Below are 24,203 nucleotides of genomic sequence, written 5' to 3'. Positions count from 1 at the left end.
GCTAATTGTATTATTTTTGTTTAAGATAAAAATTAGGACTATGCTATTTGAGGCTTTTACTTGAAATAATTTCTTGTGCCTATAATTTTTCCATTTTTCTTTGCTCATGAATACCTCATTTTGTAATTCTTTGATACCACCCAGATCCCCTCTCTTTTTCATCTTTCTTTTGTGTGTTATCTTCCTCAGTTAGATTATAAATTCCTTGAGGGCAGGGACTGTCTTTTTTTGTTAGAAACTTAAATGTTTATTGGTTTATTGGCCATTAACTATAATTTAGAATCACAAACATAATTGCAAGGAAAATTATGCCTCTGATATTGTTGCCTTTTTAAGACCTCACTATATTGATGTAGGGAATGGATTTTTGGCACTTGTAGGAAGTCAGTCATGTGTTTAAATGTGTTTACATATGTACATATTGTAAAAAAGAATTCTTTATTCCTTTTCTCTAATTTAATAGGGGACCTGGAGGTCTTCTTACATAGAGATGTGTAGGGATTAACCAGCCCATAGTGACAGGAAGTAGAAACCATAGAGACAGGAAGGAGGAATCATAGAAACAGGAAATGAAGTAGGGGAAAGTTATAAAAGGGTCCAAGGATGATTTGGTTGGTTGTCAGTTGCTGACAATTAGGGGAGTGAGCTGCTGTCAGTTGCAGTCTATTAGCTGCTGACAGGTGCTGGCAGTTACAGGAAATTGGCTGCTGGGCATGTGTTGGTCATTGGTGGTTGGTTGCTAGTGGTATGGTTTGGTGATTAGTTGGTGGTTGGCATTTAGTTGCTGTAATATAAAGGCAGGCCTGTACTTACTGAGAGGGTTTTTGGCTTTTGTCTTTAGAGGGCTTTTTGCCTTTTGGGTTTGGGGCTTTTGGTTTGGGCTGCTAGGTTTTTCCCCTTCCTTGAACTTTTTGGAAGGAGGGTGGTCTTCATTGACAGACCTAATTGGGGTTGGATTAAACACTGATTGGGTTGGTTTTGATTGGGTTAGATTAGTTTGGAACTTTTTTGGGGTGGTTGTTATTAGCAGTAGTTATAGGCAGTTATAGGTAAATATAGGCTATTGTAGATAGTAATTATAGTCATTTATAGATAATTGTAGGATAACTAGTATAAACATTAGGAAAATTTCTTTCTCTACCTCTTTCATATGTTTCTCTCCTTTACTATCTCTATTTTAATAAAACTAAATTGTTAATCATTAAAAGCTTTTAGAAGTTTTCTTTTTTCTTGCTTAAAGGGATCATATTAATTTACAACTACTATATTCTCATTAAAACTTAAGTTACTAAAAGGTGCTCTCTTATTTTGACAAAACTCCTAATTTAACCCTTACAATATGAGTCATATATACAACACAAATGTATTTATGTATATATGTGACACACGAATATGTATATGTATATATGAGTCGAAGGAACTGAACTTGTTAACTTACTGGTATAGAAAACTAGTTTAGGGAAATGCCTTCTACAAGTGCAACTTAGAATTCCAGAGAGAGCTACCTCAGATTTTGAGTGTTTAAGAGATTATTCTAGGAATCATATAACCAGTATGTATTCATGACAGGATTTGAATTCATATCTTCTTGCCTTTCTGCCCACTATGCTACATTGCCTCTCTGCGTATTCGTATGCATATTTATATACACACACATTATGTTGTTATGCACTTTTTATTTATAAGGTGATAGATTCTCTCTAGACTAAAGCAAATGTGTGTAAAAGATTAGGTCCCCTACTTCATGAAAATGGACATTATTTTTTTTACATGTTCTGCCCCAAATTTCCTCAGTTCTTCTAAGCTAATGATGTGGATTCTCCAAAGGTAATGATCTGGAATCTCAAGATCCTTCTCCTTCCCTTACCAGTGATTTCACCTCCTAAGTTGTCTCATTATAATACAATATAAACTTTATGGAACAAAAATGTCAAATAAGTCACCTACCATATTACTTGCTCGTTGTATCCTCTGTGTATATGTACCAATATAGATACACACATATGTGTAAATAGATATATACATATACATTATATAAATTTGCACATTGTATCCTGTTTCAAAGAGATAGAGATATTAATTTGTCTGCTCTGTGAGTTTATGGTTTTATGGTTAACTGCTAGTTAGATGTTGGCCACATATTGATTTTCCAATGCTGAATTAGGTTGGAGCCACATTTTCCTCTTAGATATTCAGTATTTTAGCTACATTGTAGGCTAAGTAGACAGACATTTGTGTAGCCATTTTATAATATTAATTCATTGGGGAATGCATTTTGCATTCTAAACAATCAAATACAACTAGTTGAATAAATTGATGCTAGTGATAGGAGCTGGGAAATGTGGTATAGTGAAAACATTACATCTTAGGAAACAGAAGATCTGGATTCTACTTCTACTTATTCCATTAATCTAGGATCATAGATACAAAGGACCTTGGAGGTCATCTATCTCAATGCCTTTAGCTTACAAATGAATGAGCCAGAAGTTCAGAAAAAGTCAAGGAACTTGCTCCAGTTCATATAGTTCCTGACTGATATGGGAATAGAACTTAGGTCCTCAGACTCTGGATGCAGTAGCTTTTCCAATATATTATGTTGCTTCTCAGAATTAAAGGAGATTACAGGGTGGGGGTAATAGGTAAGTAAAAGGGTAAGTCAAAGAAAGGGGGCATGGGACCTGAGGAATATGCAATATTTATCAGTGATGCTCATAGTCACCATGAACTCTAAACTAGAGATTTATTCAGTAGCATATATTGTAAACATTAAAATAAGGATGAGGAAAAATAAATTTATGGTTAACTGCTAGTTAGATGTTGGCCACATATTGATTGAAGCTAGATATAAAGTCACTGGTCTTTGTTCCTATTGCTTTTGTTATGATACAATTTATTTCCCCATTGCTCATTAGAATCTGTTCAGTAGTTCACTCTTCAACTATTTATTAATCACCCAGTGTGTTAAAAAACAACAACAACAACAACAAAAACATTGTGCTAGGAAAGATAAATTAACATACAGCAGTTTTTCTTTTGGTTTCCTGTTTCTATTGAAAAAAAAATCTGCAAGTTTAGTTTGAACTCTGGGAAAGGTATTTTTCATTTTTTCCCTTGGTCAAACAAGTTAGGGACTCATTACTTCCTTTTGTAGCAGCTGTAGTTTCCCTTCTAGAGCAGAAACCTGGTCAATTGATGAAGCAGGGAGCAAATAGAGCCAGCAGCAAACGATTCCTCTTGGCTGAGCAATTCCTTTTCAGCAATAAAATTTCACTAAGCTTTTGAAGGTCATAGAAGGCTGTGGTTAAGATTTATAAGGAGAGAAGAATGGAATTTTGTTTGATGGCCTCAATTAAAAGCTAAACAATCCATTTTAGGTCAGCAGGAAAATAACTTAAGGCCCCAAAATGGCTTTGCTTTTATCCAGATTTTGTACCTTATTGGAGAAAATATGGTCAAAGTTTTTTTTTCCTCAATTTCATTTTTTTATCCTTCATCTATACTAATGTCCATCTAGGGTAGAAAATAACTTTTGAGCTATTTGGGAATGGTCTTTAAAATTTAAATGTTTTATTTTCAATTTAAAATTAAACATCCATGTAGTCAGCTAAATTTGGCTTGGTAAATATTAATTTCAACAACCAAAATATCCTAACAATTTTTCAGACATTTCCACTATGTTCTTAATACAATTCTTTGTGTTTTCCATTCATCCTCATTACTTTATTCTTAAATAGTATGCTCCATTTTGTATGTGCTCCAAGCTTCCTTGTCTGCTTCCCCCACCCCCTAACCCCATTAAAAATTCTGAATGTTTTCCCAGATGTCTCTGTATCCCTCATATTTGTCTCCATTATTCTTTTGTTGTAGTTATTACATAGTTAATTACATTATAGTATTTCATCTCATTCTTGTATTAACATTTAAATGGAAATGACTTTTTAATAGCAAGACTTCAAAGACTAATGCTAAAGAATATGAAGTTCTTTGTCTTTCATCATTTGAATGATTGATAGTTTGGGTTTCCTTTTCAAATATTTTTCATTTTTTTTCTTGTAATTCTGCAATACCATGTTGATTTTGTTCACAGGTTCTTGGTAAAGGAGAAGAATGGAAAGGTGGAGACAAGGCAAACACTATTGGTGGGGGCCAAAAAGTAAGATTACTGAAAGAAGCAATGGAAAGTTATGCTGATCAAGAAGATTTGATTGTGTTTTTTACTCAATGGTAGGAAAAATCTGTGTTATTTTCACCCTTCTTACTTTTTGTAAAATACTTAAAGGATATAAGAATGCTGCAACATGTTAATAGTTTACATTTTCATTTTATTTGTTTTAGATTGTTATATTAGCAGTACAGAATTAAACATTTAGTCAGTTACTAAAATCATCATGAGATAAAGTGTGACAGGAGCCTTCCTATGAAGTATTGTGTGAATTGATGCTATTTCAATTATCTTTTCTCATTTTGCTTCAGAGATTTAGGGAAAGTCTCTGTAGGCTCCTTTACTATTGTTGAATATATGTGTTTTTCATCTTAACAAATATTCTATACCATCCACAATGGAGAAGAATTATGTCTTATTAAAAGAAATCTAAAAATATGAGCTGCAGCACCGGGAACTAAATCTGTGTACACATGGGAGGAGAGTAGTGGTATTCTGTAAGCTACCATTACTTAGTTTTACATTGTTGACTCTCCCTTATCTTTCCAATGTTCTGGAAGGTGAAAATGATGTTATATACTAGCTAATAATGCCTTCCAGGGGCTAGTGCAGGGCAGCTAGAGGCACAGTAGATAGAGTACTGGGCTTGGAGTCAGGAAGACTTATCTTCATGAGTTCAAATCTGTGTGATCTTGGGTAAGTCACTTAACCCTGTTGGCCTCAGTTTCCTCATCTGTAAAATGAGCTTGAGGAGGAAATATCAAACTACTCCAGAATCTCTGCCAAGAAAATCACAAATGATGTCACAAAGAGCTAATCATGACCGAAAAAACTGAACAACAATGGGAGCTAGTATAAGGAACCATTCCCTATCTTCTCTTTCCTTCTTAGAATTCTACAAACCTACTTTCCCTCTTTTATAATTTCCCAGAACTTAGATAATACTGTCTCAGGAAGCTTGATTGACATGCATTAGATTTACTTTACATGTGTATAAAAAGAGTATTAAAGAGCATACATGAATATATATATGCATATATTCTCTTTTTTCTTCTTCACATTCAGTCTTTGACTTATTATTTCAGAAACAGCTTTTTTTCCCCCTGAACTCCTAACCCCAACTATTTTCCACAATAATAGCATTCAGAATATGATTTGGGGAAAAGGAATGCCATGCATTTTGAAGTGAAACTGGACATAATAAAGAACTGTTACCATCAATATTTAAAGACACTCAAAGTCACCAAAAGTCTTTCAGAGCCTCCACAAATTTACATTTCTTTTTCTGTCTTGAAATAAATAGATCATTCTTTTCTAACAAATATTTTAATAAAAATTGAAGATGACAGAATATTCTCATTTAATTAATTTTTAAAACATAACTACTACTGCAAACACTGTATTATTTTATGCAAACTTTTCATTATCACTATACAGTGTTTCAGTAGGATTGTGAGTTAGTCTGTGAAATTACTTTATAGCATTCTTTATTAGGAGAGATTTCTTTCTGATTTTCATATACCTAGTTTACAAAGGAAATTGTATCACTCAGCTTTTATGAAATGGAACCTTTGAATAGGTATACCTATATATGCTTTATATGTAGTAGGTGTATGAATATATTTATTTTTTAGTATTTAGGCAGTTTTTTCAGTTGTGTCCAACTCATTATGACTTGCTTTGGAGATTTATTGGCAAAGGTACTGGAGCAGTTTGTCATTTCCTTCTTGAGGTCATTTTACACATGAGGAAACTGAGGCAAACAAGGTGAAGTGACTAACCCAAAGTCACATAGCTATTAAGTGTCTGCAGCTGGGTGATGCATATAGAGAGGTAGAATTGTAGAGTTGATGGAGGGCTGGTCTTAGGAGATAGGGTGAACTGTGTAGCCTTGAACATATAGTTTAACTTCTTACTGCTATTGGCAGCTCTCTTAAGACTGTAAGTTAGCACTCATTTAAATTATAGTATGCAGTTTTCACCTTGGAAATGCTGAAATTAGAGATGGAGTACTATATTTCTCACCTTCTAGCTCTGCAATCCAGCGAGACTGGCTTTCTCTTTGTTCCTCACACATGACACTTTGTCTCTTTTCTTCAAGTTTTTTTCATTATCGGTCTGCTATGAATGGAATGTACTCCCACCTTACCTCTGCCTAATTCAATACTGATATTTCAGAATGCAGCTTAGGCATCATCTCTACAGGAAGCCTTTCTTGATTCTGCCCCAACAACTAGCATTTTCCTTCCCCAAATAACTTGTATTTGTTTTCTTTGTATTTCTGTGTAGGTTACCCATGCTCATTTGTTGGTATAAAAAGCTCGATAGTGCAGTGGAAAGGGCGTTGGACTTGGAGTCAAGAAGATCTGAGTTCAAATCTACCTTGGTCACTTACTAATTGTGTGATCTTGGACAAGTCTTAACTTCACTTTAGCCTCAGTTTCCTCATTTATAAAATGAGAATCATAATAGCACCAACCTCACAGGCTTATCATAAGGATCAATGAGATAACATACACAGCTCTTTCAAAAACCTTAAAAGCTCTCTATAAATGCTACTTGTTATTACAGTCTGTTTGCATGTAAATATGTACAAACCCACACAAAGCTCCATTAAACTGTAAGCTCCCAATCAGAGCAGAATTGATTTCATTCACCCAGAATAGTACCTGAAACACAGTAGGTGTATACTAAGTCTTTCTAATTGATTAATGATGTGTTATTCCAGATCTTTCAAACTGTATATCATCCCATAAGAAGCAAATAGAATGATCATGTTAAAAACCTAATTAATTAATTAATTAATTGGTCTTTCATGGCCACACACCCACCCATACCCACATACACATATACAAACACACACACACACACACACACACACACAGAGTGCAATATGTCCAAAGTTCGGTGATTTCCTCAGGGTTCAGATCATTACAGCAACATGAAATCTATCAATTTGGTGAACTCATGTCTGAATCTTAAATCTCTGTTTTATTCTTGATTGAATATATATTACAGCTAAGTGACATATAAAAGAAGGTGTGATAAGCATTTTAGCTTGGTCTGGCTCTCATTTTATCAATCTGGGGGGACATCTGAGATAGAAGCCTTCTCTCTCACATCTGATCAGTTGTAACTTAGTGTTTGGGAGCGCTCCTTAGGGCATTAAGTTAAATTTAATTTTAAATTAAATAATTAGCCGGACATAAAGCTAAACAAATTGTAACTGTAAAGCATCTTCTGACTTAGGGAATTCTGAAATCACATTATGTTGCTAGTACCTTAGAGCTCAAGGAATGATGTGCTCAGGAAGTATGTGCTGGTTACAATATACTGATAATTTGTATTTATCCAGCGAGGGCACAGAACCAGTGGGATACAGGATCACAGGATATAAGATTTCTTTGTTTTAAAGTATTACCTGGAGCTGTGATGAAATAGCTCTCCTTACTGATAATTTAGTTTGATTTGGTTTTAAGATTGTATGTAAAATTCTACCCAGGCCTGGTTCAGCATTCCTTCAGAGACTGGAAAGATGCCATATACATATGGCAGATGATTTTTCAAAATTATGACATACATAAGAGAGGAAATACGTGATATCTTTTATTCATCTTGTTAGTAAAACAACTATTTCATAATATCCAGATATATTTTCTGTAGTAAGGAAAATTTCTGGGTAGTATATATACATACATACATACATACATATGTATATGTATACATATATATTTTTAGAATTAGATACAAGAATGTGGGATTTTCCCAAATCAAAGCTGTCTAGCAATTAAAAATAGTATTATTATATTCTCACAGTATATGCTTTCATCTGTAGATTTATTTTTGAGCCTTAACAAGAATACTTTACAAAAAGTTAGAATAAAAATTAGGATTTAAATTTATTTATAGGTGTATATATAAATCAATCCAATTCAATTTAAATAGAGTCATGAAAATAATAACTTTATTCAAACCCTGGTATATTCCATTTAATTTATTTAAAGAAACTCAGATAAATAATCAAAACATATAACAGAGAAATTGGAGGTGATTAAAAATATTTCATTTACAAAAAAATCCCTGTAGGCAGTTGGATTTAAGTGATTTGTCCATAGTCACACAGCTAGGAAGTGTCTGAGGTCAAATTTGAACTCAGGACCTCTTGTCTCTAAACCTAACTCTCTGTCCACCAAGCCACCTAGCTGCCCCCAATAATTAGATTTCAATGAACTCACCATAAGTAGGCTATTAGGTGTTAGATTTTTTGGTTTGGCCAATTCATGATAGTTGGATTTTATTCTGTATTAGTAGTGGTAATACTTAATTTAAATCATAAAACTATAGGTATATTACAATATTTATGTGAAAACAGTCAAGAACCTTTTCAACACACAGTCTTTCTGTACTCCCAGGATTATTCTGAAACAACATTTCTCTTTGAGTAAAGGAGGGAGAGGTAATCATAGTAACTCAAATAAATTCCTATAGTAGTTCAGTTTTGGCTACATTGTTTAATTTATGAGATCATGTAATATAAAGCAGTGATTGCAAAAGGAAAAAAAATTGGCATTTCTGTGACTTTGGTAGATGTCAGAAACCATTAAGATGGTTTTAATTTTATTTTTCCTTGGAAGATGTAAAACAACTTTTAAAGGTAGGAAAGTGTTGAAATTTTCCAATGCTACATCACTTAGAATAATAAAGCATTTCTTACTTTGGGAGGTACCATTACAGCATTGTTTCTGGCTTCTCAATTATGTCAACCACTGTTTTCTCTCTCTGTGGGCATTGAATAAACTTCCATTTAGCTAAAATTGTAAGGTTAATGAATAACATCTTTAGTTAATAAATTCTAGAAAGCCAAAACATTTTTAAAAAATTATTTGTCTCTTTTGAAAATATATAGACTAACTTTTCTTTTGGTAACTCATTAACTCAATACAGAGTCATTTTACCTTTCTTTTAATAGAAAGTAAACATGTTTAACATTTCTAGATATAAAATAATGAAAATATATAACATGTAGATTTTATGTGTCTCTGCACCAGTGGTACAGGTAAGAGCCAGTATGGTATGGTATACGGTGAGCTGAACTTGGAGTCAGGAAGACATAATAATGAGTTCATTAAATCCTTTCTCTGACACTTACTGACTGAGTAATCTTAGGACTGTTGCTTTAATCACTGTGACCCAGGCAATTTGAGACAAACAGTATTAGTCCATGGAAAGAATGTTAAACTAGGAGGAAAAAGACCTAAATTCAAATCCCAGATCATCTTCGTGACTGAGAAAATCACGTAGCCTTTCTGGGTCCTGGTTCATTTTACAGATGAAGAAGTTGGACCAGAAGATCCCTGGGGTCTCTTCCAGTCCTAGAATGTGATCCTCTTAACATTTCAAGACTGTGGCTTGCAGAAAAATTGTTGATCAGCATCAGTAGAGGAATATTTCTCACTGGGAATTTTTTACACTGACTGATAAAATTGTAGGTCTAGACCAGAAACACCCCCAAAAAGAAACAAACCAAAATAACCCCTAAACAACAACAAAAATCCCCAAACCTTCCAAGGTGATATTTGTTCCCTATTAACTTCTCATCTATAAAACTATATTTGGTCTAGGACAATTCACATTGTAACTGGGGTGTCTGCATTTTTAAAGGTTAAATAGGAGATAGAGAGTGAAAGAATTCTGAAAGCAATAATTTTCAGTTGAAATGTCTATAATTTTAACTAAAGAAAGTAGGCATTTTTCTTACTGACAGAAAAGGCAAATTAACAATGTACACACAAAGAACCTAGTCATTAGGTATGGGCAACATTTCATTATATTAGTATGATGGCAAGACAAAATGAATTATATTTCCTGATTGTCATTATTTGGGGGGTAAGGTCTGTTTCATTTAAGTTATGGTTAATGATTGATTGTGTTTTAGTTACATTTTTCTGCTATTTTATCTTGTAAATATAAAAATATGATATATCTAGAATAAGCAGAACATTAATAAATAGTTCTTACATACTGATATTTTGCCACATGTATTTAACACCCTCTGTTCATATGCAAAATGCATATATTGTAGTGCAATCTTGTATATGTGGATTGATTAATCTTTTAAGGTTTCTTCCAACTCTACATGCCCATAATAAACTTCTTAAGAACAGGGTCAAATTTTTAATCATTTGCTAGATAATGGGGCCAAAAGATGGAGAGAGACCATCTTCCTTTCTTCACTTAGCAGGACTTCATGCTATTTCTTGTCTCCGTTGCTTCTTTTATGCATTATTTTAATAGCCTCTTAATTCAACAACCTACTTCAAGCCTCTTGCTTCACCAATAAGTAATATACATAGCTAACAAAAAATATTACCGAAACAAGAGTCTGAATCCAGTTGTTCCCTAGAATCCTTACAGCCTTCAACTGAAGATGTACCCAACCATTAATTGTTTGACAATATCATGAATATATATTTAATTCAATCTTGAAACCTTGCTGTAACAACAGTTTCTTGTCCATCTCTAATATGGTACCTTCCTTGCCTGGCTCCTGACCTCATCCTCCCCAAAGGGCACTGTATGTCCATAATGACAATGAATGACAGAAGATAAAAATAAAACATTCACAATGCCCTCCTCTAAAAGGACAATGGTCTTCCCTCAAGGAACTAACTTAAAATCTAGTTGAAAAGGCTACAAAACCATAAATAATTCAAGACAACAGAAGTGCCAAGTGAATTAGGAGAGCAATTAAGTGTTTTAGATAATTAAAAAAATCAAAGATTTTTAGAAGTGGAATGGATTGGAGATCATCTAATTAATCTAGTCACAATCAATTACATATATAAGATTGTACCATACTGAATTCATTTTGTAATTACACACATACACACTCCTTACAAATGCTAAGTGCATGTGGTGGAAGCTCAGTTGGTAGTTATGAAAATACCACAGAACACAAATGTAAAAACTACTAATATTTTTATCATTCCTAAATATTGTTCATACATTTTATATTTTACGAGGTAATCAAATCTACTTAGTGTTTTGACTATGAAGGGCTAGAGTTAATTCTATTTACACAGCGCATGGCCTCTTCCCATGATGGACATGAAGGGGATTATTGTGAATATAGAAAACTAGACCTTTTTTCATTGTATGATATTCTTAAATTTCATGACCAGATGAGACGAATGATGGTTTTGGTTGCTGAAGTAATTCTTTGTTCTTCCACCACCCTCTTACCCATCTTCCCTCTACTTCCATCCCTGCAGGAATTTGTTTGGGAGAAAACTAGTCACCAAAATCAGGCAAGGAGGGAAAAAGAGACCTGATCCCAAGATATTCAATATAGCATATACTCTTAAAAATATTACCTTCTTATATATATTTAAATTCCTAGAAAGCCATTTAATCCATTTTCATTGATTTTATGTCCCCATATTTATTAGAGTTTGAAATTATTTTTTTCAATGAATATTTATTATAATTTCCCCAAGTTCCTTCTCTTTGGTTTTGTGTTTTCTATATTACTTATATTTTCCCATCTTCCTACCTCAGGCATCTTTGTCTTCTCTCTTACCTGTTTAATCCAGTTAGAAAACAAAGTTAATTCTGCCTCAGAAGGTTCTTTCTTCTTCTTTTTTTTAATAGCTCCTTCACTTTTTTTGTTACTCCTTACCTTGACTATTATAGTAATCCCTTAACAGGTCTTCAATTCTCTATGCCATCCTACATAAAGCTGTCATAATAATCTTCCTAATATATGATAAATCTACTTACATGATTCCACTCATAAATGCTTACTATTCCCCTCATTAATTGAATTGGACCTAAATTCCTTGTCTTTCCTTTAAAGATTTGATTCTCTGCTATCTCTTTTCAAACAGTCTTCACTATCATTTCTCACATGATTTCAGGATCATTCACCATCCCTCCAGGCATTCTCATTTCTTACTGTCCTGATTCCATGCTTTTGCTCACAGTATTCCTGTGCTTGGAATATTCTATCCTCAAACTCCTACTGACTTTTCTCTGTTGATATTCTATCTATCCTTCAAGGCTTAGCTCCAACATAACAGATCCTTTAGCATTAAGTTGTTACAAATGAAAAATAGATCATTACACTTCCAACTTGGAGGAAAATGAAAACTTCCTTAAGTCTAATGCAATTTAAAAGTGAAATGTGTTAACTTGGGAGCAGACAGGCTGCCAGTCACTGGGAGCCTTCAAATGGGTGCAAAGCATACTGCTAGTTGGGGATGTTTTAATGGGGTTCAGCAAGGCTGAACTAGTTAATTTCTGATGTCCCTTAAAGACTTTATCTATCAGTTTCTAACTATCAAGCATTTGTTAGGTTCAAGGGATGATTGGTTTTGAGTGCTACATGATCTATTAAGTGATGGAACATAATTAAAAGTTTCTGAGTATGGGAAATGACACAATTAGAGTGTTTTGTGCTTCAGGAACATTAATAGAGCAGGCGTATATGAAATTAGAGTTAATAGTAATTTACTAAGCACCTATATGATGTCATAGACTTGGAACTGGAAAGGACTTTTAGAATTTGAGTTCAAGCACCTCATTTTGTAGAAGAAAGTTTTGTATCATGACCAGACTGGGAAAGAGCTAAGTGATTATTTTTTGAATGTGTTGCCCACCTCAAATGCTAACTCTAGCAATTGTTTTTATAAGTAATTAAGACAAAGATTTGATAGTTTCATTGCTATTATGGTTCAAAGATCACCTCTGGTACTTCTAAATTTGTGAAAATGGTCAAGACAATTTCTTTGAGCCTTAGATCCTTATCTGTAAAATGGAAGACAAGAAGATAGCTATAGGCAGCATAGTGGTTAGAGTGCTTAGCCTGGATTCAGGAAGAACTGAGTTCAAAATCACTGATTAGCTATATGACCTTGGGCAAGACACAACCACTGTCCACCTTAGTAATCTCAAGTAGAAAATGTGGATCATAACAGCACCTACCTCAAAGGGTTGTGAGGATTAAATGAGATAATAAAGTATTTGTAAAACACTTAGTACAGTTCCTAGCCCATAGAAGGTACTTATTAGATTTTTTCCCCTTTATTTCCTACCACATACCTGTACCTCATAGAGCTGGTGTCAAGCTCAAAGCATTATTTGAGTGTTAACAGTTATTAATTCTTTGGAGCCTCAATTTTATTAGACAATAATGTTTTAAATTTTAGCTAACTTTGTCCTGAAAGTGTTGGAGAACAGTTGGGTTGGTAGAAGAGGGAAAAATTGGGTCTGGTAGGTTCTTTTTCTTTTCTTTTCTTTTTTTTTTTGACTCTTACCTTTTGTCCTAGAATCAATACTTTATATTGATTCCAAAGCAGAAGAGAGGTAAGAATTAGGCAATTGGGATTGACTGACCTATCTAGGGTCACACAACTAGGAAGGATCTGAGACCAGATTTGAACCAGGATTTCCCATTTTGATGTCTGGATCTCTATCCACTGGGTCACTTCGTTGCCCCTATGTCTTAAATGTTTTGATTCTGCCTAGTCATATGACATTTGATTTTCAGATGGTGATGAGGACCAGAACATTCTGGTAGAGATGAAACTGCAATATCTCTGCTAGAGGCCTCAATTTTGTCACCTAAATTGGTAGTCTTATGTTTCCACAAGGTTGAAGGAGGTGGAATTCCTGCATTTAAACAGGTTTGAATTTGCATGGAATTAAGTTTGTATATTTTTAATTGTTGAATCTGGCTATTTGTAAACGAGTAGCCAAATTTTTCTTAAGTAGAAAAACAGATCTCTAGTGGTCCTTTGACAAAGCTTAACATTACTTGAAAGATTTTAGGTGATTCTTCTTTTATTAATTACAGAAAGGATGATTCTTCTGAGATGCTCAAGCATTATCACTATAGTTTGTAAGGTTGTAAAAATGAATAGATACCAAAAATTCTACTAAATTTATAGGATTTAAAAATCTTTAACTTTTAAAATTTTGACTTTTAAAAAAGCACAGGTAGGGGCAGCTGGGTAGCTCAGTGGATTGAGAGTCAGGCCTAGAGATGGGAGGTCCTAGGTTCAAATCCAGCCTCAGACACTTCCCAGCTGTGTGACCCTGGGCAAGTCACTTGACCCCCATTGCCCACCCTTACTTACCACTCTTCCACCTAGGAGCCGATACACAGAAGTTAAGGGTTTAAAAAATAAGCATTAAAAAAAGCACAGGTAATGTTTATAATTTATATAATAAGTAGCAATTTCCTGAGACTTGCCAATTATCTGACTTTTCCCAAATTGTTAACCAAAATTTCTATTAATAAGTAACACCTTGCATCTGCACCAGACTATGCTAGGCAAAAAGGGTACCTTGAGGCATTTTATATTTTGATTTGTAGGTGAGAATGATATACATGCTTCATTTGACATTTTAAATTAGAAAACCAAAGAAATACAAATGAAATTTTACTGTTACTTAGATATAGTTTCTGCTCCAGCTATTTTAGTCTTTAATGCTTGAGATTAGATATATTTGCTTTCAAAATTTGGTGCTTTACTTAAAACCTTTTCTGTCTCAGTGGTTTTTCATTATTGTTCTTTTTCTTCTCTCTCCTTTTGCTCATCTATTCCAGCTTTGTGTTATATTCTCCAATATTGCTAGAAATATGGGGTTTTACTGCAGTGTTCCAGTTTTCATCAGTATTTTGTATTGAAAAAGATGTCATTGTTCAAAAGGATGGGGAAATCTTAGAATGCAGAAGCCCTAAGCAGTATTGCCAAATATGCTTTTATTTGTTGAAAGAAGACAGCTTGAATAAGAAAAGAAAAATAAGATAGATTTGTAAAGGCATTCTGATTCAATACTTGCCTAATTTCTATTTTGGGATCAGGTTTCCAATTTTTTTTGCCTCTAAGCCTAGGGTATAAACAATGGATCATAGGATCATGGATTCAAACCAGGAAAGAGCTTTGAGGAAATTGGTCCTTTAATAGTTGTTTGTTTGTTTTTTTTTTCCTGAAAGTTTGATGAACCAGTTATTTCTAAGTATGTACTCTGATCAAAAGTTTTGTTTAAGCTGGAACACTTGAGGATATTTCCTACAATTTTTTTTAACCCTTAACTTCTGTGTATGGGCTCCTAGGTGGAAGAGTGGTAAGGGTGGGCAATGGGGGTCAAGTGACTTGCCCAGGGTCACACAGCTGGGAAGTGTCTGAGGCTGGATTTGAACCTAGGACCTCCCATCTCTAGGCCTGACTCTCAATCGACTGAGCTACCCAGCTGCCCCCATTTCCTACAATTTTTAAAGGATTAAGGGAAATTTAAATAGTGAACCTTGTGCCATTTTGTGTTCAAATCTGGAGTGAAATTGATATACATGATGCATTTTCCATCTTAAATGAGAAAACTAAGAAAATATGGATGCAATTTTGCTTCTTTGTGCTTTAGCTACTCTAATACTAAAAACGAGAACCATTTGCTTTAGAAGACTTATTACTTGTGTTTGATTTTTGGTCGTAATTATATAGCCAGATTATATTATCACTTTAACCTAATATTTTTTCAGTGCTCAGTGACTTTTGGTTTAAATATATGCACGGACTGGTTTTAAAGTAAAACTGGATTTAAAATAATTAAATAGGGGTAAATTCCATGTACAAGGACATAGATATCATTATATTAGCCTCTAAAATTAAATGAAATTCATACAGTCACAATCTAGCAACATTGACTTACTGTTCCACAAACATGACACTCGATCTTTTGTTTCAGTGCCTGGGCATTGGCTGGATTCCATTCCTGGAATTCTCCCCTTCCCTGCCTCTTTCTGGCCTTTTTGGCTCCCTGAAGACTTAGATCATATTTCCCTTTCTTTTTGAAGCAGGCTTCCCCAGTCCCTTCCCCCCTGTCTCTCTCTGTCTCTGTCTCTATCTCTCTCTCTCTGTGTATCTCTGTCTTTATCTCCTCGTCTCTCTTCTCTGTCTCTCTGTGTCTGTCTCTCTGTCTGTCTCTCTGTGTCTCTCTGTTTCTCTGTCTCTGTCCCTCTCTGTCTCTCTCTGTCTCAGTCTCACTCTGTCTCTCTCTGTCTCTGTCTCTGTCTCTGTCTCTGTCTCACTTTCTCTCTCTGTCTCTGTCTCTGTCTCTCTCTCTCTTTCTCTCTCTGTCTCTGTGTCTCTGTCTCTCTCTCTCTCTCTTTCATCAGAACCCCTGGAAGAGGGAAGGAAATAAACATTTACGTAATGCCTATCTCATATCAGGCACTAGGCTTAAACACTACAAATATGATCTCATTTTATCCTTACAATAATCCTGTGAGGTTGGTGCTGTTATTATCTCCATTTACAGTTGAAGAAACTGAAGCAGATTGAGGTTTCTCCAGGTCCACTGCTTTATCTGCTGTGAGATCTTGATGCTTTGACTCAAACAACTTTATATCTCAATTTTGCATTTGACATCAGAGAGAATATCCATCTCTCTGACTGCTTTATTCTGCCTAAACCTCTTGCTTCTTTTTCTCTATGAATATTGGTCTCTTAAACCTTACCTGTTCTTTTATTTTGCTTTTTTCTATTCTGACCTCACATTCCTCCATTTAAGTCTTCAGGTAACTAGACTAAGTAACTAAGTGACTTTGTCCTTCTGCTACTCACACCCTACCAACCTTGCTACTCTCCAGGTGCTGAATATTTAGCCCAAGGAGCTCATGATACTGGGTCTATTACAAATTCATGCCATCTAACCTCAGCTGGGCTCTCACCACTGTATGTTAATTCATTGCTTCATCTTTGTTGGAAGACAGTGTTTACACAGTGGTGTTCCAGACCATTTCTTCCTGGCAGATGTTCTTAAGCTTAAAAGGCTTTGAATGTTGCCCAGCTATTGACTGTCTTTCAAGGATCAGCCTAGCTAAATGTGTCCTTTAACACCAGGTAATGAATTCCTTTGTCCAGAGTATTTCAGGATAAACCTTCTATAAAATGTAGGAGGATTTAATAGAATCATGGGGAATACCCCAAATAATAGAATAATTGATATGATCTTTGATTTCAGATATGATGGAATACTAAGAGCATTTATTTGAATATTTAGAATTTATGTGATAAAAATATGTTCCATGTGCTTTTCTGTTTTCCATTATATAGGGTATGCCAAAAGGGTATTTTTAAACTTAAAGAGACTTTTAGGATACCTGTAGAATATTGAAATTCCAAACTATAAACTTATTAAAGATGATCCTGAAGCAATTCCTAAAGCTAAGTTAGGATGAGGGTTATTTTAACCTTATTTTCCCCTTTTCCTTAGCTATGACGTCATCTTTGCTGGAGGTCCTGAAGAGCTACTAAAGAAGTTCCAAAAGACCAACCATAAAGTGGTGTTTTCAGCAGATGGAATATTATGGCCAGATAAAAAGTTGGCAGACAAGTATCCCACTGTCCACATTGGAAAACGCTTCCTTAACTCAGGAGGTATATATAATTTCTTTATTTTTTTAATTTTTTAATTTTTTTAATTTTTAATTGATTAGTTTAGGATATTTTTCCATGGTTACATGATTCATGTCTTTCCCTTCTCTATCCCCCCTTCTCCCATAGCCAACGAGCAATTCCACTGGGTTTTACATGTGTCATTGATCAAGACCTATTTCCTTATTATTGATATTTGCATTAGGGTGATTGTTAGAGTCTACATCCCCAGTCATATACCCATTGACCCATGTGATTAAGCAATTGTTTTTCTTATGTGTTTCTACTCCCACAGTTCTTCCTCTGGATGTGGATAGCATTCTTTCCCCTAAATCCCTCAGAATTGTCCTGGAGCATTACATTGCTGCTAGTTCAGAAGTCCATTACATTTGATTTGCCACTGTGTATCTGTCTCTGTGTTTTCCTGGTTCTGCTCCTTTCACTCTGCATCAATTCCTGGAGGTCTTTCCAGTTCATATGGAATTGCTCCAGTTCATTATTCCTTTCAGCACAATAGTATTCCATCACCAGTAGATACCACAATTTGTTCAGCCATTCCCCAATCAAAAGGGCATCTCTTCATTTTCCAATTTTTTGCCACTAAGGTCTCTTCTTTTTTTTTTTCATTTTTTCTTTCTTTTTTTAGACACTTACCTCTATCTTAGAATTGAAATTAAATATTGGTTCCAAGACAGAAGAGTAGTAAGGGCTATGAAATGGGGGTTAAGTGACTTACCCAGTGTCACACAGCTAGGAAGTCTCTGAAGCCATATTTGAACCCAGGACTCCATCTTCAGACCTTCCTATCTATTGAGCCACTTAGCTTCATCTCACTATTTGAATTTCAATCAGAAACAGTCATGAAAAATAACAAATTCCAATATGGTAGATATGAAGCTTGATTTTACATATGAGAATCTAGGTTGAAATAATTATCTCTATTAGAAGAAAAAAGACAATTTGAAACCCCTTACTAATACAGAGAGCCTAAACCATGAGCCTGAAGATCTGTCTTTGAACCTTGTTCTGGAAATAATTAACAATGGGAATCTGGGCAAGACATTTGATCTTGTTGCCTCAGTTCCCATTCGAATAAATGGTGTTAATAGTCTCTAATAATAAACAGACTTCTCCAGTGACTACATTGTGAAAGTACTATGTTATAATTCTAGATCAGAAGTCAATATACAATTACTAATAATTGTTATTTATCTCATAAAAGGTTAGTTTTAGGGAGGAAGTCATATTTTTGTCTTCAGATTTTAGGATTTCATTTTCCCTCTTGTCCTTCATTATCCCTTTTCTTATTCCTATTCTCCATTCCTCCTTTCTTTCCTTTTGTATAAAATATTTGCCTTTAGAATTTACCAAGATTGAAAAAATAATTCTTTATTGTTTATTTTAGTTTCTCTTCTTTGCTTTCTAGTTTTCTTACCATAGTAGACATTTTTGTTTCTGTGATATTACTATCCCATTTTTTGGCCTGACTTTGAATGTCTATTAGTCATTTTAAGAGGAAATTTTTGTCTTGGCTATGAATTATCTTCCATCAAAGATGTATTTTGATAGTGTAAAAATGTTCAATTTGCATAAAAGAGTTTGTACCAATTATGTAATTTGAGGAAATTTGATACAGATTTAAATTGAAGAATTTGGTAACAGTTCAATTGATGACCTTTTATAAGAGAGAATTTCATAGTGACATCTCCATGGTTTTAATGTTACTTTCCTTGTTGGCTTAGGGATATGTACAATTAGTTGTCAGGAATTGCAGGGAGTTCTCCCATTGTAAAAATGGGCACAAATATTCCAAGTAAATGTCAAATGCCTCAACATCTGGTAGGGTTCAATTACCTTGAAAGTCTTCAGGAAGAAACTCTATGTCTACATGATATGTATGTAATTGTGGGGATTCCTTTTGTGTTAAACCAAGATGGATGCCAGGGGACCCAGAGAATGTACATAGTACAATGTACATATTAACATATATATTATATGATGATCAACTATGAAGGACTAAACAATTATCAGCAAAGCAAATTTCCAAGATAACCACAACTGACTCTTGAAAATGCTATCCACAGCCAAAGAAGGAACTATTGGAATCTGAGTGCAGATCAGACTATGCCATCTTCCACTATATTTCCTTCATGGAATTTCCATTGTATATGTGATATGTGTCTTCTATCATGACATGAGCAATATGGAAATATGGATTAAATGAAAGTATGCTTATAACCTATATCAGAATCAGACTATTAACTTCCTCAAAAGAGTGGGGAAGATAGAGAGGAAGAAAATATGAATGTTTAAATGTTAAAAATAATTGTCAAAAATTGGTTCTAAATGTAATTGAAACAATAAAAGTGATTGGGGGAAATGGGCACTAGGTCCCTTCCAACTCTCGAATTAACTGCCACTGAAAGCAACTAAAAGTAATTGCAGGTTAGTGAAAAGAGAATACTTTTTGGGGAATAGTAAAATAAGGGGGAAAAGTTATCAGGAAAAAGATTTTCTGTAACTGTCAACTTGGTAATATATGCCATGGCCAAAAAGCCAAAAGAATGTTGGCCTCAGCCATAAATACTGGAAGCAATTTGGAATAAGACTTTCTGTCTTGTTATTGCAGTGACTGGTCAGAGGAACAGAAAGTAGATATTGTTCCATGAGCTATGTCAAGTTTATAAGATCATGCTTATTTCCTAGTAGGAGGCACACCTGGTTCTTCTTTTTGTTCCTTTTAATTTTATTTTTTTTCAAAGGAAGGGAGATTGTCTCAAAACTCTTCCTTCTGCTTTCTTATATTTCTATAGAGAATTTTTTTAATGAGGAAAAATAAAAGCCTCAGTATCATCACAGAAGCAAACATGGTACCCATTTATGACTTTATGATATTGTTTCAAAGACTCAAGAGGACCAAACAGGAGAAAATGATTCTAGCATTGGTTTCTTTTATAGACAAATGTTACTGGCAGATTTGGTGCTTATGCCATTAAGACCAAGGACAGCAGGCCAACTTCAGACTTCCCTTCTTGAGCCTGGATGCAGTACAAGGAGCCAAAGTAGGAGTTAGCAGGCACAGGATTAGTTAGATCAAGCATAGGAAAAAAAAACTCCAATGTCTCAGACATAAACCTCCAGCAAGATGTTCTGTGCCAGTCACTGAGTCAACATTCCATTTACTGATGTGAACATCTTTGGCATCGATCTTCTAAGGCTCTCCCTTTCAAAAACATTGAATCCTTTATAGAAAGGGAGAGACTTTTAAAAGATAAAATAATTTTTTAAAACAAAATAAGAACTTGTTAGAAAATACAAGCTCAGTTGGTCTTAGTCTAGTTTTATCAAATTTCAATAACTTATATTAATTTGGGAAATAGGCTTGTCCAATAGTATTAGAAAGATATCGACTCCTGAATCAGAGAATTTAAATTCACTTAATCTCATTTTTCTGTGATATAGCAGCAGTGTGTGAGGTGGGGTATGATGGAGGAAGGGGAGATGAGAACTAGATGGTCTTTGAGGTCACTTTCAACCTTAAATCTATGATTGTATGACAGGGAAAGAGAGAGAGAGAGCCTAGTGAATAGCTGACTTTAGAGTCAGTATGACATAGTTTCAAGTCTTGACTTATGACATATATTGGCTTTGGAACCCTAGGTAAACTAGTTTTTGGGGCCCCAGGTAACTAACTGTCTAAGACTATATGAATGACAGGAAGAATTTCTTTGAAGCAGTTCCCTAAACAGATGAAGTCATGATTCAGAAATGCCATTCCTCTTCTTCTCCCTTCTCTCTCAATCCCTTCTCCACTCAAAAAAGGAATAAAAATTTCCTTCCATAACTGATGTGCAAAAGAACAGAAACAATAGTTAAGGATATGTTATGGATAGCTATGAATAGTTAGTGTGCCATAAGTCTTAATACTGTATTTTGGAATCTTTTGGCTTTCCATTCATAATGGCCAGAACCAACCGAGTCCAATACCTTATTTGGGTTTTATGCTGGAATAAGTGAGTCATTCAGCATTTAACTAAAGGAGGTTTATTTCTGAATAGAATAGAAGAGATATTCATAAGGATGCTGCAGCATATAACTTGGAAAGCTGGGCTTCCTTTGTCTCCCCATGCAAGTGAGTCTAGTCAGCAGAGTGGGGACATTTGTCAACTCTGGAGATCCCTAACTGTGGTTTGGCCTTTTTTATGCTTTTAGGTGACCAGGGAGTCCCATCAGAATAACCAGAGGAAGCTAGGAAGACCTAGCCAATCATATACTAAGGACAATTTTGAGGACTTTAAGGGGAAAAATAACTGTAACATATTGTCAGGAAAGGGTGAGCCCTGGCAGACAGCTGTCCTATCATGCTATAAATCAAAAGTATTTTATTTAGTAATTATTATGCAGAAAACACTTTTCTTTCTTTTGCGGAGTAGTGTCTAGGAGCATATCTTAGTCTGAGGAGTCATAGGGATGGTTACTAAATCCAGAGCAGAAAAAACTAGCACCATTTCTTTTAGTGATGGTATATTGATTTTATATTTCCATATTTAAGAGTGTATGTTGGGACGGAAAGAGATAGTGCCAGTGACAGCAGTGAGAAGCCAGCTGAGATATAAGGTGAAAGCATAGCTAAGACCTGCAAGGAAAAATATTGACCTGATGAGCAATTTGCCAATCAGGACTTTGTGGGCTCGAGGATAGGAGTTTCAGAGTTGAAAGCTTAGACTTGTTCAAGGATTTTCTTCTTTCACACTGCAGGATTTGTTGGATATGCACCCTATATAAACCGTATTGTTCAACAATGGAACCTTCAAGATAATGATGATGACCAGCTCTTTTACACTAAAATTTATATTGACCCACTGAAAAGGGTAAGTAATGATCTATGCTTTGCATCACATATAGTAATTATAGTTTCTTTCCTTCCTTCCTTCTTTTCTTCCTTCCTTCATTTCTTCCTTCCTTCCTTTCTTCCTTTTTTCCTTCCTTCTTTCTTTCCTTTCTTCCTTCCCCACATAAGACATTTTCTTTAGTAATTGCAAAAGTTAACACACCTCCTTTTTTAATAGTCTGGAATTCTGTTGATAATGTAGTGATTAAGCTTTCTATTAACCTTTTTTTTTTTAAGAAAAACCATATCTTTTTAGAATTGATACAAGTATTTCCAGGGCAGAAGAGTGATAAGGGTTAGGCAATTTGGGTTAAGTGATTAATTTAGAGTCACATAGCTAAGAAGTGTCTGAAACCAGATTTGAACCTAGGTTCTCCTGACTCTATGCCTGATTTTACATACTGAGCCACCTAGCTGCCCCTATGACTATGCTCCCTTAGGAAACGATTCAAATGTGTTCTGTCATTAAAATGTATTTAATAAAAAATTAAATATGGATTAATGAGAAGGCAAGTGGTTTATAGGTGATGGATCTATTTTCATGAAAGGTAACATGATCTAGTAGCAAGAGGTCTAAGCCCCAGGGCTGCCATTTCTTAGCTTCTTGATCTTATCCCTGTTATTCAATATTTTTGAATGTCAGAGAAGCCCAAAGTTGGCAAAAATGTCAGAGAGAATGTCAAATTTAGTCCATATTCAAAGAGAAATACTCTCTTGTAACATCTTCCACAAATGATTCTCCATCATTGCCACCTTGAAAGGCAGCCAAATGATGCTCTTTTCCTTCTGGACAGCTCTAACTGTTAGCACCGTTTTTTCCTCATACAGAGCCAAAATTTGTGTTCCTGTAATTTCCACTCCTAGCTCATAGCTCTACTCTTTGGACCAAGTCAAACAAGTCTCATTGTTCTTTCTTTCTTTCTTTCTTTCTTTCTTTCTTTCTTTCTTTCTTTCTTTCTTTCTTTCTTTCTTTCTTTCTTTCTTTCTTTCTTTCTTTCTTTTTTTAATTTTAATTTTGAACATTTTTCCCATAGTTATCATTGTTCTTTCACATGATAGTCCTTACCGTACTTGAAGAATGGCATTATGTCCCTCCAGGGCTTCTGGATCTAGGCTAAACATCTTCATCTCCATCCCTTTATACCAAAGGGTTTCCAGTCTCTTCACACTAACCTCAACAATCTTCTAATGTAATCTAAATGTAGCTTAATTTTGTTAGTGCCTTTCTGAAATCATGGTACCCAGAAGTAAATACTGTATTTGATCTGACTTGGGCAGATTTCAGTGTGACTAGAGATATCTAATTTCAGATACTTTTACTAGATTATTGTAGCCTGAAGCTATAGTGTTTTTTTGACATCTTTAATATGTAGTGCACTAAGACTCCAGTGGCTTTTTTTTCACATGAAGTGGTAACTAGCTACATTTCCCCCACCTCCTATATTTGTATAGTTAATTTTTGCAATTTCTTTTATGTGCCCAATTCCCCACCTCTTAAAGATCAAGAAAAGGTAGGAAACACTTGTATTATCTATCTCATGATCAGTTGTTATTGGTACTTATCACTGTTAAATTTTTAACCAAAATATGGACATTTAGCTAAAACACAGATCCCTATCTATGTATTTGTATACTGCAAGAGGCAGCATAGTACATAGAACAGGTTAGACTGGAAACTGTGCCTGGTTCAAATTCTTTCTTTGACCAGAAT

The 24,203-nt window shown here is 34.6% G+C and overlaps 1 protein-coding gene across 1 annotated transcript in view; it reads left to right on the top strand.

Moving 5' to 3' along the window:
- PLOD2 (procollagen-lysine,2-oxoglutarate 5-dioxygenase 2) overlaps positions 1-24,203 on the top strand; it is a 111,187-nt gene that overhangs the window by 32,576 nt on the left and 54,408 nt on the right. The window contains exons 3-5 of the mRNA XM_044667613.1: positions 4,088-4,224; positions 17,441-17,604; positions 22,360-22,472. Coding sequence (XP_044523548.1) covers positions 4,088-4,224; positions 17,441-17,604; positions 22,360-22,472 — 414 coding nt within the window. The remainder of the gene's footprint in view (positions 1-4,087; positions 4,225-17,440; positions 17,605-22,359; positions 22,473-24,203) is intronic.

This window comes from Gracilinanus agilis, chromosome 3 (assembly GCF_016433145.1).
Source record: "Gracilinanus agilis isolate LMUSP501 chromosome 3, AgileGrace, whole genome shotgun sequence".
Lineage (NCBI taxonomy): Eukaryota > Metazoa > Chordata > Mammalia > Didelphimorphia > Didelphidae > Gracilinanus > Gracilinanus agilis.
The sequence above is the reverse complement of the archived record's forward strand: the minus strand, read 5'-3'. Positions and strand labels throughout refer to the sequence as shown.